This window comes from Lepidochelys kempii, chromosome 7 (genome assembly GCF_965140265.1).
Source record: "Lepidochelys kempii isolate rLepKem1 chromosome 7, rLepKem1.hap2, whole genome shotgun sequence".
Taxonomy (NCBI): domain Eukaryota; kingdom Metazoa; phylum Chordata; order Testudines; family Cheloniidae; genus Lepidochelys; species Lepidochelys kempii.
Window position 1 is genome coordinate 21,123,800 of NC_133262.1, and position 15,645 is coordinate 21,139,444.

Genomic DNA, 15,645 nt, shown 5'->3' on the forward strand with positions numbered 1-15,645 from the left:
AATTCATTCATTTTTTGGAATATCTCTTACCACTGTACTTCCACCAAATGCCACTTGCATCCCAAAAGCATCCTGTGCAAAGACAGCTGAAAACTGTCTTGCTACCTATTCAAGATACTCCTAATATCTACTATTCTAACAAGCTGTTTGTCTGTGAACATGGACAGCTCCATAACAGAGAACCAAGTGCTAACATCTTCGTGGAGAGAAATAGATCACTTTTTTTATGACATTTGTCAAGTTAATTGCAACATAGTATTTGAGCCAAATATTAATACCTTTTCCAGTAGAAAAAAAAGTGGTTTATATAGCTTCTTCCCAGAAGTATTCACATCTTGAACAACCCTATAATAAATTGGTGGGTTCAGAAGGGGAGTTGGGTTATTTCAAATTCTGAAGGGTTAACCTGAAGGGAAACAATATTTTTTAAATGGTCAATTATTTTGTTTCTTTTGTCAGCAACAGTCAGGATCCATCCCTACCCCATCAGCATTTTAATGAAATGCTGTTGGCAATCCAGCTAGATCAGTGTGCAACCCAAGAGTGGGACAACTTTAAATTTACTGTGAACAGTGCATTTGGCTTCTTTGCATAATCTTGAATTAAGTTAGAAGATAAAGAAATATTACAAAAAAGGGAATGTGTGTTACAAGCAATGAAAACATAATGGGGTGAAAGCTTTGTCTGAATTCCAAACTTTGTTTACTTTGTTTTGACAGGAACCACACAACTCCACAGAAGACGATGCAGGTTCTGATAACTCTCAGTTCACTGGAAGCACAATAAACTTACAGGACCTGGAATGATTGTTAGGAATATTAATTCGAAAACAGAATGGTGCAATCGTATCTCGACAAAGCAAATATAGCTGTATTCCAGTTTCTCAAAAAAAATATGAAAAGTAAGAGTACGTGACTATGATCACACACTTAGTGTCAGTTACCTGAAAAAAGAATTAAAAAAGAAAAGAATCAGCAAATCCTACTTAACATGCCTGTGTAAGAGATTCTTTCTGTCTTGTGGTCAAAGATGCTCGGGGCAGACTTGCTGAAATCCCATTGTAGAAAAGTGCCATAGCTATTAAACTTCTAACCAGGGTAATAGTTTTCCTGTTTTCACAAGAAAGCAAATATTTCACAGCTAATGAACAAATACAAACTTAAAATCTTTCATGTGACTTTTAAACTTTTCCTCCATTAGGAAAGGTCTCCTATGTGCCATGGGTGATAAGGAATTAAAAAAAAAAATCCTGAAATTTTTTTTCCCAAACTTGTTTCAGACATCTTATATGTTGACAGCAAGTTGTGATAAAATTATTTTACAAGGCAATGTAGGAAAGTAGTGTCCAGAAAGCAGGGAGAAGAAATGAATTAAAAGTCTCTTGGATAGCAAACTGTAGATTAAATATTAACTGTGAATGAGTTTTGATCCCTATGTTGAGCTTCCCCCTCTCATTCATCCTGAATGATATTTAGCTGAATTCTTCCAGCAAGAATTGAAAAAAGAAAGCTTTGTTAGAGAACTATACTCTCCATTAGCAATTAGCTAATGTTCCAACAGCATTTGACAAGTTAGATCTGTCTTAACATTTCCTATTTTGGTGGAATGTTTGACAGCCACTTAATTCACAGCACCTTTGTTATGTCTTTATAATACAAAAAGTGTTGCCAGGTTACTCATAACTAGCCACTATCGTTTAGTCTAGATTTTAATGAAGATCATTCTATCTAGTGACCATAGTGTCCAGCTAGCCTACTGATTATGCAGTTGTCAGAGTTTTTAGAGGGAGAGGGAAAGTATTGTTAACTAGGAAGAATTGCCTCATTTGAAAAATTGCAGTTTCTAGAAGAATAGGTATATGTACTGTACTAACTGAATTGCATAAGCCTGAATAAGCATAGGGTTGTGTAAATTCTCAGTGGAAAAAACAAAACACCTTTTGGTTATTAAATTTTAAGGTAGTAACTTAAATGTTTATGCTGATGTATTGAATGCCTATAAAATTATGTATAGGACTTTGATAAAGGGGTGTGTGTTTTTTTTATTCTCAATGAGTTGTGTGTATGCACGTATGTGTATATATTTTTTACAGAATAAGATGTCATGCAGAAGAACATTGCGATCTTCCTAATATTGCACATATTTATTTATTTAGTTATACTGTTGTTGAATTCACCTGAGGTTGTTTAGAAATGCTTTTACTTCCTGTGCCTTTTGAACTATGTATATGTCCGGATAAATACTTTTTTGTTTCTGAGACTTGAAAGAACTATACAGGCTATTTTCACTTCAAACTCTGATTTGCAGGCAGTATTTTATCCTCTGGTTGAACTAATGTTGTTTTTCTGTCTGTGGTGGCTAAACAATTTGAGCATTGGATATTCCTATGCTCGTGCCCAAGGGATCTCTAGCCTGCCTCAAGTGAGGTCTCCAAGCCAGAGTGAGTCAGTGAGGAGATTTCACCCACTTGTTGTGGGGACTGCTGTTTTGTTTGATCATGGAGTCCAATGTGGAAAGATTAAAGGGGCTTATGAGTCATCTGCAGGAGCACAGCACTGTTGAACAGACTACTGGGTCTTGCTTTAGAGCAGTCGCTAATGCTGTCCCTGGAAGCTGTCACCCTGAATGCCAAACTCCTCTGATCCTCATGGAACCATACCAGTTGTTCTTAAGAAAATGGCAAAGAAACATGATTTCTTTTTATGGGACTTAAAACTCCATCTGTTTCTACTTCTGAAAATGTACCTCACTTGGCTTTGTATATGAATGTAAATTGCTAACTGCTTGGGGCCGAGACTCAGGTTAATCGGCTTGAAGTCCGTTGCTGGCAATGGACATCTGAAGAACTGCTGGTGCAAAAGGATTAATAAAGCTTTTTTTATGGTCACTTTGGCATTGGGTTTGTTCTTGATGTGAGTAATCTTTTTGTTGTTGCAAAGATATATGCTATTGGCTTTAAAAGTAATGCTGAACAGCTTTTCATCTGCAGTGCTTGTGCTTTCATCTTGAATCTTGTATGTTCAATAGTCAGGGTGGAGCCTGTACTGAAACTCCAACTCCTAGAAGGGTGTTTCCTTTTGCGTAGGCTTTGGGTTTGTGACAAACATCTGTTTGGAACCTAGCTTTATCTTGCTGTAAGTAAAGAGGTCATCCACCTGTGTAATGAATGTGATTTCCTAAGATTCCAGGGATATTACGACTGACTTCAATTCTATGAAGAACCTTGTTGCTGACAACTGGCCTAGAGGCAAAATGGGGGAGAGAGTTCCGTTTATTTTTCTAAGTAAACAGTCATTTAAAGCAATGCCAAAATAGCTCTTGACTCACACAATAGGCTCCAGTGAAACGAACTACTCTCCTGGGGAGCAGGGTTAGCAAGAGAAAATGGGAAATTTTGTTTAATTCATTGCAAAAATTGTATATAATTCTAAGAATCCCAAACTAAAACATTCCCCAGTCAGGTTGGTACAATGTCTTTGTATCTCATTGGTGCTGTCCTTAATTTACAGCCTTATTCGGGGTCTTAAGTAAAGTAATAGAGAGCTTCTTCGTTCTCTTGATCAATCAGTCCTTGATCCTCATCTTCTTTCTCTTTGATAGGCACTGGCTCGGAGCGGAACATCAGCTTTCTGCCAGTCTGCAATGAACCAAAATGCAATGGTGGTGAGAGAAGAATAGGTTGGGAGCAAATGCAGGTCACTACCAATGTTTATATTGCAAGCTTGTGCTAAATTTTTAGGACATGTTACGGTCCCTCTAGTGTTAAGTTTGTAGACAGAAGGTCCCATAAACCCCTCTGGAAAAACGAGAGTGGGTGTCTTAATTCTTTCAGTAAGACAGCTCCTGGTGGCCCAGGGCTGTCTGTGTATATGCTATTGCTGATTATCTAGTGGCTAGATTTGTACAAAGGCACAGCACTGCAGCCTCCACATTCAAAATATCTAGTCTAACTGAAATAGCTATCCCATCATGGTGATGCCATACTTCAAATGGTGAAAGAAATCGGTAGTGAGACATGTAGAGAATCTGTTTTCCACTGGTTGGACCACATTACTTGGACTCAGACTGCCTGTGGCTTATTCCCCACTCTGCCACTGATTTCCAGTTTGACCTTAGGCAAGTCACATTGGCACTCTGTAACAAGTTACTCATCTGTAACATGGACACAATCACTTGTTTGGTGTGCAGCTGCATTGAGAAGTTTATGGCTAGATTCTTCAGTGGTAACTCAAACTGAGGCCCGTGGAAGCTGTGGCTCCTTACCGCTTGCGAAGAGTGGGGGTAAGATTCTGTCCTATGCGTCTAAGGTGCAGCACAGAACTCAGCCCAGGAGGATAAGTGGGGCTAAGGTGCCTTTAGGCCACATTAGTGCCCCCTTGATCCTGGGCTACTCCAGGGATTAGAGTGGCTCCAGGTGTAACTAAGTCCTGGGGGCCTACTTAAGATATGGCAGCCTCCCAGAGCTGCCCAGAATCCAGTGTTGCATACTACAGCAGTGCAACCACATCCCTTCCAGTGCTTCTGAGGGGCCCTCAGAAGGGAGCCTGTGGCTCTCTTGTAGTTCTTGTTCAGGGGCTTCCATATGAAGACAGGGATACTAGGGTCCCTTTACGCTACTCTGGCCCACTTCTCCATTGTGAGGGGCTGCAGCAGGGGTGAGGATCTCGCTCCAGATCCTTAATGTCTGTGTGCACTGCGATTTTCCATTAAACAGTGCAGTATAAGTGCCAAGTATTATCAGGAATTGCTTAGGTTACCTTTTTCTTTATATCCGCTTGTGCTCTTTCCAGTGCCCGTTGCAACCTCTCCTCCTGCAACTGTCTCTGTTGTCTTACTTTTTCGTCCCTCATCCTTTCAGAGCAATTGAGCAAAATGGGAATTAAAATGATGGACTTTGCCCAGCAGGGTATTTTTTTGACCCCAATTTTCAATAAGAAAGGACAAATCCCCCAGAGGTGAATGTTTTGTGATACAGTGCCCACTCCATTTAGTACACGGGAATTCTGCAGTGCAAGTGAGACCATTCTAAAGTGCAACTGATTTCTCCCCCAACAGTCTCTTCTTCCCCTCCCCCCTCCAAAAAGACCTATTTCATTTCTCAGTGGAGACAAAGCAGCCGTGAACTGAACAGAGATCATGCTTCTATTTTGGGATCTGTCACTGACTTTCTGTGTGCATCACCTTCAGCAAGTTACTTGCCCTCTCTAAAATAGGGCTAATGGCATTTGTGGGGTAACGATACTTACCTGACACAGTGTGTCCTCACACCAGTGCAAAGTGAGTATAAAATGCTATCTGATCAGCCTGGTAGGGGTTTATACCCAGTTTGCCCTTGTGCAAATGACTACACAAAGTGGCAGGGCAATGGCGAATCTGATCCACTGTGCTCTGCATGAAAAGCACGGGGGGGTAACTGGTAATACAAAAATAATCTGCAATGACAGACTGTCCTGGCTGATTAAGTGCAGAGGGCTTCCTCTCTTGTATAGCCACTACAACTGAGAAGCCAGTGTGATTTCTCCCCCGCTCCTTCTCAAAATACTGCTCTAATGTTAAACCCTTTCAGTTAGGGTAACTTCATTTCCTGGCATTTTCTTTTTCTGCAATGGTGTGTTTTTTTTTTTGTGGTATGGTTTTTGTTTTTTGTTTTTGTGTGTGCTTTTAGTCTAAATAACGCTCATGAAGTGGCACAATGACCTTTTTGAATTCTGAGGAAGGAGATGGGGGGGAAGAAAGTTCATATGTTTGTTACTGAACTCTTTCTGACACTTCCAAGTTTCTTCCTGCAGCTCTGACCCAGACAGTGATCACACAGTCTGATCGCTGGCTCACTTCTTGGGATGTAAACGATCATCTCTATTCAGCTTCTCAAGTTGTCAATGAGAGTACATCTAATCTTAAGATCATAGATGCGGTGGGGAGGAGTATGGTATTTTCTACTAATGTGGGTTAGCACTTTGGGCCTTTGCAGAGGCAAAAAATTGAATTTAAAACATGCCAGTGTTGTTAAATTTCCCAAATACGGTACTGGAGAATAAGTTAGGATTTTCACACATGCCCTCCTATCTTTTAGCATACTATCTTAGCAAGAATGATCAGTATGAAAACATAGATTTAACTACAGCAAGAAGTTTTTTCTGCCTGATCAGTTTATATTTTGCTACTATTGTATCTCCTAATTTCTTATTAGAATTATGGGTAGTAATTAAGTATTGATAATGTGGGCTTTTTAATATACCTGCTATTTCTTCCTGATTAACTGACACACAGAAGCAATTCCACTGGCTTCTCTTTTTATCTTTTGGAGTTTGAGAAACGTTAAACATTGAAATGCTGGCGTGATCTCCGTGAAACGGGTTGCACCACAGCCAGAGCAGAACTTCCTCTTACCTCATCCTCCGTTCTTTTTCTTTGGCTTTCTCCGCCTGCTCTATCTTTGCTTGTGGGACTCTCTCCAGACACTCCAATAAGTCATCTAGTTGGTGTTCTATGACTGTTAGCATCTGCAGGGTTCCCAGGTTGGCCTCGTTTTCTCCAATGCAACGTCGATAGACCTCCGTCACCTTTTTGTTCAGACTCACCAACATTTTGTCCTGGAGACAAGGTAAGGGGATGGTCCTCAGCTGCTGTAAACTGTCACAGCTCCTGAGGACCTGCCCAGCGTAATCTGCTTAAACCCAGCCCAAAAATTGAAATTAACATTTCAATTCCCTCAATAGAATTCAGTGCCTCATTTCACGTTTTGATACTTTCAGCATCTAGTTCCGTTACAGGTAGATTTTTGTATAGGGAAAGGATGGGTGCTAAAACCTCACTGACATTCTGTACCTTGTGGGAGCACCCTGTAACCTCCATATTCCTCATTTATATACAATTGTGATCTTGCATATAAAGCATGCCATGTGAGGTATCGGGGGAAAGGTTATGATCTGCTGAAAGTCACTTCATCTAAATATATATAGTTAAGGCATATGAAGTTATGAGATTGTGTTGTATAGTTGTCACTAAAATACGCTGTGGGTTTGGGAAGAGCCCAGATACTAGCTCTCCAGAGGCAATGACAAGGGAGGTAACCAATGCCCAGACGGGTGTCAAATAACCCATCAACAGCCATTGTCCAGCAAGGGAGCTATAATTCAATGACTCATCTACATAAGGCCACATCAGGGGAACTGCTCAGCCTTGCCTGGGGACTCAGTAATGCTCACCACACATGCCTGGACTTGTATCCTCCAAGCACATGGGACTGAGGGTATAAAATAGAACACAGTGGCCACATGCTGAGCCTTTCTCCTCCCCACATCTATGCTGCAAGCAACAAGGACACTCAGAAGACTAAAGACTCCAGCAGAGAAGACTGGTCCAGGTTTAAGGGACAAACTTGCATATTAAAGACTGCAATAGCCAGTGGGGTGAGAAAAACTGCTTAATCTAGATATTGCCCAGTTTAATAGGGTTGAGAGTTTAGACTGCATGCTTATATTTTATTTTGGTAACTGACTTTTTGCCTATCACTTAAAATTTATCTTTTGTCATCAATACATTTGTTTTACTGTTTATCAGTGAGTTTGCCTGAAGTGTTTGGTAAGGATGCTTGCTCAGGCTTTGCAAAGGCTGGTGTATATCCACTTTCCATTGATGAAGTAGTGAACCAATTAATAAACTTGCACTGCTTGTCTTGAGAAGTGCAAGACTGTATTCCTGAGGTACAAGGCTGGGAGCAGGGGATTTGGCTGGTGCCTTTCTCTGTGTGATGCATGAGTGGTTCTGGGAGCATTCATGTGATCTAGCTGGGTGTGGGGCTCCACGTGCAGTTGTGCTGAGTGATAACAGTGCCTGGAGGGGTTTGCTACTTGGCACTAGCAAAGTATTTTGAGAGTCAGCCCAGGCTGGAGAGTTAAGAGGGCACAGCGGTCCCACAGTCCCAGGCTGCACCCCAGGGATCCCATCACATTCACCACTGGAAATCTGAAGTCCTCTGTTTGGTCACAGGCTAGAGTTATCATGAGAAGAAGCAGGACAGGCTACTCCTAGACATATCCCTGCCAATCTCTCACTTGCTTAGGGTCTTGCTCTCTGCACACACCTGCACATCTGCTTTATACTCTCCAAAGGAAAAGACTCGTGCCTTCAATTCCAGGTCTGCTGCTGTCTCCTCTTCTTTGATGATGGAGGCTTTGAGTGTGGTTGCAAGCTGCTTCAGCTGTTTTATCTCACGGTCCCTAATCCAGGAGAAAAGGGAGGCGTTTTTTAAAAGGATCTTTCTTGGACACAACTTTCTTCCGGTGTCTTTGCAAACAATGGCTATAACTCCTCCAACCATCAGGTGGAGCCTGAACTTTGTGACATCACTTTCCTCTGTAAGGAGACTGGCTGGTAAATGCATTCAGTTGAAATTCTATTTCCAAGAGCTAGAGAGGACTCCAGGTCTCTGGAATAGTATTTTCTGTGCATTGGGGGTAGGAGTTAATTAAATGGTGAAAAGTTTCAATATGTCAAAATAGAAAGATTCCTACTTAAAAAAAACAAGAGGCTAATACACATCTAAACCATAGGATTATTATTAGTCATGTCTATTGCAGTAGTGTCTAAGGGCCAGCCGAAAGGGGCACCCTATATCACTTGGCACCGAATAAACGCAGAGTAGTAGAGAGTCCCTGCCCTGAAGAGCTTACAATCTAAATATACAAGACAGACATAGGTGGAGGAATAAAATGCCCATGTGGCTTCCTGCAATTTAAAGACTTTACACTTGGATTGCCTGTTGACTTCCACTAGAGAGGATTCTCATTGGAATTATCATGGATAGTAGTTTATCCTGTTGCTGTAGTTTATTCCTGGCTGGAAGTCCTCTGTGCAATGCTGTACAGAACCTTTTGAGCCTTAAATAGTAGCAACACATGGCGAATGATCAGGAGTGAAACAAGGCTCACTTGCTCACCTTTCCTTTCCGGAGCCTACCACACCAATTCTGTGACCCCCTGTGAATAGGGGACCAAAAGACCAACTCAGAGCTAAAGTCAGCCCTCTGTGGCAGCACACAGACAGACCACTGCCCCAGTAGCACCCCCTCCAATCCTGTGGTGAAAAGGCAATGTGGTGAATGCAGTTCATCTGATTAACAAAGTGTAGGAGAGAGACTCCTCTTTCATCGTGTACGGCATGGCTTATACATTACTTTACCATGATCCTTAATGCTATGATCTGTGGCAGGGGAGACCCCAGGCATTCTAATGCTAGAATATATGCAGCCTCTTTCAGCCACTTACATTTTACTTCGCGTAGTGGTGAGAGTATGCCGGAGCTCATCCAAGGTTTCCTCAGTCTCCTGGGAATTCTGGATTAGGGACAGGTTCTGTTCTTCCAGCTCAGTGAAAATATGCAGCAGCTGCTGGGGATCAGTAAAATATAACTCCGGCTCCTGGGATGGGAAATACAGAATATGGGTGTGCATCCATCTCGCTTGGTGACTCTAATTTAGCAGTTTATTATATGAATGCTGAAGTTTGGTCTACACGTCATAATGTTAATATATAGTTATTACATAGCTTGTTACACGCAGATCAAGAAGTGTCATCTGTCCTAAAGAACTTAAATTCTAAATGAACAAAAACAAGACATGGGTCCATTGCTCAGGAGAGAGTGGGTGTGCGGATTAGTCATGGTGGAAAGATGGGAGAAAGAGTCCCTCGGCATGTTGAATTTTACAGAGGGCCTTGAAGGAGAGTGGTCTGGTTGGACGTGTGTAAGGGAAGTGCTCCAGCAATAAGGTTCAGCATAATAGAAGGAAGGCACAAAGTTGGGAATGAGACCAGATGATGGAAGGAGGAATTAAGGATTGGGAAGAGCATAGATGGAGATATATCAGCAGGAGCAGGCTTAATCTGAGGAGAGGGTTGAATTTGAAGCTGTAAGGGACCCAGTGCCAAAGATGGGATTTGAGGAATGGGGGGCGAAGTTGTTACTATGTAGGAGGATTGTTTTAGCAGCAGTGCTGGACTGATAGAGGCATGCATTTTTGGACCTGGCTCCTTGCTGTTTTGTTCGTATTGCGTGGGTTGGGTTGTACTTCCTAATGCCTGTGAGCAGCATTGCTCTAGAATTGCCTGAACAGCCAGGCAGCTTACAGACACCCCCCCTCCCCAAGCCATCAGTGCCATGGGTCAGTCAGCAAGATTTTACTGCCTTTCTACATGGCTTACTCTCTATTCACACCCCCACCCTAGGAGTTTACATGTCTCCTTCAGAGCCCCAAACAGGCCCTAGTTCCTCAGTCTGATGGGGAATTAAGGGGGGCTGTGGGCGCTACAGAGCTTGTGTTATAAGAAGGGAGTGCCTGTGACAAGACAGGGTCTCCTAGCATCTATATGCAGTTTGATTCTGATATCTGAAATCCCCTCACGGTTCTTCTCTCTGTTACAGGGCAGCCTGTTCCTTTAAGGGCAGGACCTGGCTCAGCCAGCTCAGTTCCAGGGCTCATCCCCTTTTAAGGTCCAGGAGTTGTAGTTCCCCAGCTGAATCACATGACTGGGAGGGGTCATGTGAGTGCAGGCTGAAAGTGGGACCTGCTATAAATGAGGCAGCCTTCAGACTGGGCTTGTCTCTGTCCATTGTTGCACTGATTTAATGGGAGGTGTGATTTTTTAAAATAAGTTTTATTAAACCGGTGCCACAGGTTCTGTGGCCACTCTTACTGTGCTTTAGTGTAGTCGATTGGGAACAGGTTTACCTTGAAATAAGCCACTCTGAAACCAGAGTAAAAGTCCATGCAAGGAGTAACTAAACCAATACATGTGTATGTATACAACCCCTCAGTAAGAGAGTGACCAAGCTGAGGCAAGACCTGAGCTGGTCCAAGGCAGTGGGTTGGAGAGACCTGGAAAGAGCAGCAGTTTGGCAGAGGAGGGAGAGGGCCTAGGAAGAGCGAAGCAGGATTGAGGGCAGATGCTGGTATAGGGTCCCAGGGATGGAACCCAGACTAGTGGAAGGGTCTGGGCTCCCCCACTGTGCCAGCTGGAGGTGATGTGGAAATGGCTGCAAACAGAGGACGGAAGCTGTGGCCCAGAGGAGGACCCCAGATAAGGTAAAATGTGGAAGGCTTCTGACCCCATATGGAGACTGGGTGAAAGATTCTGGGTCTCTTCATTTTGTCTGGTCTTTGTTTACCCCATAAAGGAAGGACTTTTTGCTTTGGCTGGAAGATCCACCTACTTAAATCACCAAAATGTTAAAGCACCCAAGGGCCTGAAGAGATGGGGAAATGAGATACCAAGCTGAGGTGAAACTGAGGCATGCATAGTTTGACATTGGACCAGGTAAGAAGCCACTATGTCCCAGTAAGAACCCATTATATTCCTCTCTCAACATTCCCTGTCTTCACCTCCCTGCAGTGAGGGTTTGGAAGGTCCTTTACTGCCCTTCACCCTCTTAATTATTGCTCCTAATGTCCGCAGGCATGAAGGTTAGGAAAGTAAAAGATTAAAGACAGCTGCTACCAATAGGCTGTTTGAAACCAGCCATAATTGGCCCTAGATGATGACTGAAGCAGAACAACAGTGAACATATTAACAATGCAGGGTTCCTTATACCAACGATAGCTGAAGTTGGAAAAGACTGCTGCAAGAGCCCAGGCCCTCCCTTTGCTCTTGGTTCCTATCACCTCCTGGGACCATATATCCTGGGCAGCTCGCTGCCCTCAAATGAAAAGAAAACCTCACTTGATTTTCTCCTGGGAGAGAGAAGGGGGGGTGGGGAGTGAAAATCGCACATGACAAATGCCAGTCACATCGTATAAAGCCTTCTGGATTGGCACTCAGATGCTGCGGTGAAGAGGGCAGTGAGAGAACCTGAACAGAAGTGAGCTGTAGCTCACGAAAGCTTACGCTGAAATAAATTTGTTAGTCTCTAAGGTGCCACAAGTCCTCCTTTTCTTTGAACAGAAGTAGTTGAATTTTAGATCAATTTTAGGATGAAGCCGGGCACGTTGTCAGCAAAAAGGTAAGTACAGGGTAGCTGCAGCCACTAAGAAGCCCTCTGGGGCAAAATACTAAGGGGTTGATAGGATTTGGTATCCTACGTCTAAAAAGGCAGCTGTTAATGGTGCACATTTGGTCTGCTGCTGGCTCCCCAGGCACTTTCATGTCTTTACTTTCCACACAGCATTTCATTTTATTCTTAAAGAGGGAGGGAAACGTCTCATTTAATCAGCTGAGGTTCGTCTGGGCTCTGTGCAACCCGACTGCGGTGTAACATCCTTTAAGCAAAGGGAGTGATATACTTCTCTGTACAGATGTACTGCTTGCAACAAGTCTGGGCAGCGAATATCATATTTGGCATCAAAACATAACAGTTTAAAAGTACCTCTTCATTCAGCAACCGTCAACGTTTTTAGGACCTAAATTTCATGCAGATGCTGTGTTCTAAGTTAGAATGAATGGGTGATGGGACAGATTTTTTTTTTAAAAGGTGGAGGCTTACATACACTGATACAAGTGTGCAGTGGGGGGCAGTTACTATAACTGCAGGCACAAAAGGCCATTTAGATGGCTGAATAGTCACTTGTGCAATACTCAGTTCCCATATGTAACTGTGGCTATTGCAGCTTTGAATATGTTGGCTTTCAATAGACATTTAAAGCCAAGAGCAGGCTTTTGGTTTTTGATCCGTGCCTGTTTTAATGATGATGGGGATTATGAAAAGATGAGGTTTTAAAAATCTAATATTCACCATTTATGCTGCAAATTTACTTTTCTGCATTTTACTCCGCTCTGTCATTGGTCTGTTTCATTTTTGTCTCCCATGAGCTAGCCTCCATGCAACCCCCAAAAAACAAGCTGCATTGTAAGTGGCCTGGGAGCAGATGTTGAAATTTAAGGAGACCAACCACCACCTCTATTTACAGTTGTTTAAAATATCTCTTTACAAAACTTCAATTTTGGACTTAAAAAAAATCACTTTATAATAACAAAAACCTTAAACACATAGTCTGACTGGTGGCAAACTGAGCTGATCCTGGGTCTGCTAAAGGCAAAGGAAATAAATGATTCCCTTGGTTTAGGTATTTATATTACACTCATCACTAAGGTATCCTAAAAGAAAATAAGCATCCAGCGTTGTTATCATTAGATATAGTAACTCCACAATTCAGCAACTAATGGTTGGAAGGTATGGGAAATCAGCAAAACAAGCCACAGATGGAATGAGAAGACAGGTATCATGTCTGAGTAGTTCAACATAAGGCTACTGACCTCATCCTCATCCTCGTTTTCAGAGAAGGTTGTACTCTCCTTCTCCTCCTCCATTGCTAGGGCTGCAATGCTCCTGAAAAGGTATTTCCAGTGACAGGCACTTACAGAATTGATTGCTTAAGCCATGTTAAAGGAGATCTTGTTAGCTAGCAGCCAGACTCCTAGTAAGTTAATAACTGCAAACCACCTCTGGTTGTAGCTGTAAATAGCTGGCAATTTACATTTCTTTTGCATGTTACCTATCTGATTTTAAATATTAACTCCCTGAATATTCGCAGGGCTGGGTTCTTTCTAGGCTATTTGTTTTATGGTATCCCCTAGGAACCCAAGACATGGACCAGGCCCCATTACACTAGCTGCTGTACAAACAGAACAAAAAGATGGTCCCTGCCCCAAAGAACTGCCAATATCAGCCTTTCTGGGTTCTGTTCAGCTGTTGCAGAGCCATTTCCACTGGTATTGTAACAACAGATAGTCCTGAACCAAAACCACTAATTCCGAACACCCTCAACCTTTAGGGGAGTCTGGGATCCAGCTTTGGATCCGAATTTGACAGCTGAGCCCTGCTCTCTATAATGGGTTGAATCAAGGGCTTGATCCAGTGGTCTGTGGAGCAGTGGTATGGAGTGGGTCTGCATGTATGCTCCATACAGGGTTGCAGCAGTGCTCCTAGGCAGAGGGGTTTCCACACAGCTGGAGCCACCTGCAGAGTGTACATCCCTGTTCCCTATACCCTGCACACAGGAGAGAAAGTGGGCAAGTTGAAGGCATGGCAGAGTAATATATTCCAAAGCAGGACCCCCGGGCCATTAATGAACAGTGCAGCAGTTTATTTCACTGCTCCAGCAAGGAATAAGCCCCAAGTGCATGATGAAGAGCAATAGGGTGAGAGACATTGGACTGATGCCAGCAGCAGACCCTACTCATCAGCCCTTGCTGCTGCTGCTCCATACACTCTCTTCCATGTCCTCTTCATGCCACAATGCGGCAGCTCCAAACCCCCTCTGCCCCAGATCACTCCTTTTGGGGAAGTTTACAAATGGATTCGGATCCAACAGATACCAACGGGTGCCACAGTATGCAATGGCAATTTGGTGAAGCGCCACACCTCTACCCAGAAGGAAGTTTTGTTGTGGGACAAGTGCCTTTTGCCCTAGAATACCACTGGGTGGCAGTCTGAGGAAACAAACACTTTAGCCAAGTGCTCAGCTGGTGTACATCTATTGAGATCAACGGGGCTATGCCAGTTTACAGCACTGAGAATCTGGCCCTCTGAGCACTTTGATTTGCTCTAATAAGAGAGCCAAACACATTAACTGGATGGTTTTCCTAAAAACACAGAAGGTAAATAATACTCACGCATACCTGTAGCTACTGTCATCTGATTGACCGCTCTCCTATATTTACATTGATCGCCTTCACCGGGTATCTCATACTTACTGTCGTCTTGCCGGCTGGAATTTAAAGCTTTGCTTTGAAGGGCTTTTGCTTGGCCTGAGGGATTCCCTTCTCTGCATGATTTGGCTTGGGGACCTCATATCAGGGCCTCCTGAAGAGAAATCAACAGTCTGACATCCTGTATAGCCGAGATAAGGCAACTTGCCACGTCTGGTCCGGGGTGTTGCATCCTGACCTGAACACAAGAGGAACAAATCCTTAGAAGGGAAGGCTGCACACAGTGAGGAATGGCAAGAAACTCTTCCTGGGAGAACTTACCCTTGGGCGTGATGGGAGAATGGGAGATTTTTTCTTCTTTCACTTCAGAGGGCATTTTCATTGCCTTTGTCTTCATCTGCTTTTTTTCATGCTCTTCCCGCCACTCCTTCGGAGAGAGCTGGTAGAGGAAGTTCTTGTACATCTTGTACTCCTTCAAAGTGTCTTCAAACCTGGATATCTCACTAGGATGGAGGAGCAAACGGGTTGCACTACATTTAATAGCAGTTAAAAGCACCATTCTGAAGAAATTCTATCCTGAAAGGCAGCTCTACTCTGACAGCGACTATGTCAAAATGGCACCGTCTTGCTCCACAGACCCGCTGCCTGTGTGCATTCCAAGTCTGAGCCACAGACTCAAGGCCAACAAGTTTTTAACTGCTGTTAGACCTGCACAGCTAAGAGGGAGCGAGCTAGCATCCATGTATTTCTTCTTGTGTATCCTCAACATAAGGGGTCACTCTGTTCTGACCCATTACCCCTGCACAGGGGGTCAGAGTACATTGATACAGGATGGGGAGCTCCAGAGGTGAAAGTAAGCCGGTACGGTGTACTGGGAAGAGCCGGTGTGCCACACCAGGACCGGCTTTCCCAGACAGCAATGTAAAGCCCTGGAGTAGTGGCGGCAGGGCTCCGGCAGAGATTTAAAGGGCCGGGGAGGTAGCGGCTGCCAGAGCCCCAAGCC

General features: G+C 43.5%; 2 protein-coding genes across 8 annotated transcripts in view; one reads left to right on the plus strand and one right to left on the minus strand.

Annotated features, from left to right (window-relative positions):
• The window catches only part of ZXDC (ZXD family zinc finger C), a 22,626-nt gene extending 19,739 nt beyond the window's left edge, over positions 1-2,887 (plus strand). For all 4 annotated transcript variants that reach the window (XM_073351328.1, XM_073351327.1, XM_073351325.1 and 1 more), the window contains one exon: positions 720-2,887. In XM_073351328.1, the coding sequence (XP_073207429.1) occupies positions 720-806 (87 nt within the window). In that variant the 3' untranslated portion in view covers positions 807-2,887. The remainder of the gene's footprint in view (positions 1-719) is intronic.
• The window catches only part of CFAP100 (cilia and flagella associated protein 100), a 26,536-nt gene continuing 13,587 nt past the window's right edge, over positions 2,697-15,645 (minus strand). For 2 of the 4 annotated variants that reach the window (XM_073351330.1, XM_073351329.1), the window contains exons 9-16: positions 14,964-15,145; positions 14,688-14,880; positions 13,248-13,320; positions 9,270-9,421; positions 8,087-8,222; positions 6,391-6,593; positions 4,758-4,851; positions 2,697-3,637 (exon numbers count right to left, since the gene is read on the minus strand). In XM_073351330.1, coding sequence (XP_073207431.1) covers positions 3,524-3,637; positions 4,758-4,851; positions 6,391-6,593; positions 8,087-8,222; positions 9,270-9,421; positions 13,248-13,320; positions 14,688-14,880; positions 14,964-15,145 — 1,147 coding nt within the window. In that variant the 3' untranslated portion in view covers positions 2,697-3,523. The remainder of the gene's footprint in view (positions 3,638-4,757; positions 4,852-6,390; positions 6,594-8,086; positions 8,223-9,269; positions 9,422-13,247; positions 13,321-14,687; positions 14,881-14,963; positions 15,146-15,645) is intronic. The other 2 variants (XM_073351332.1, XM_073351331.1) reach the window with 2 other exon arrangements.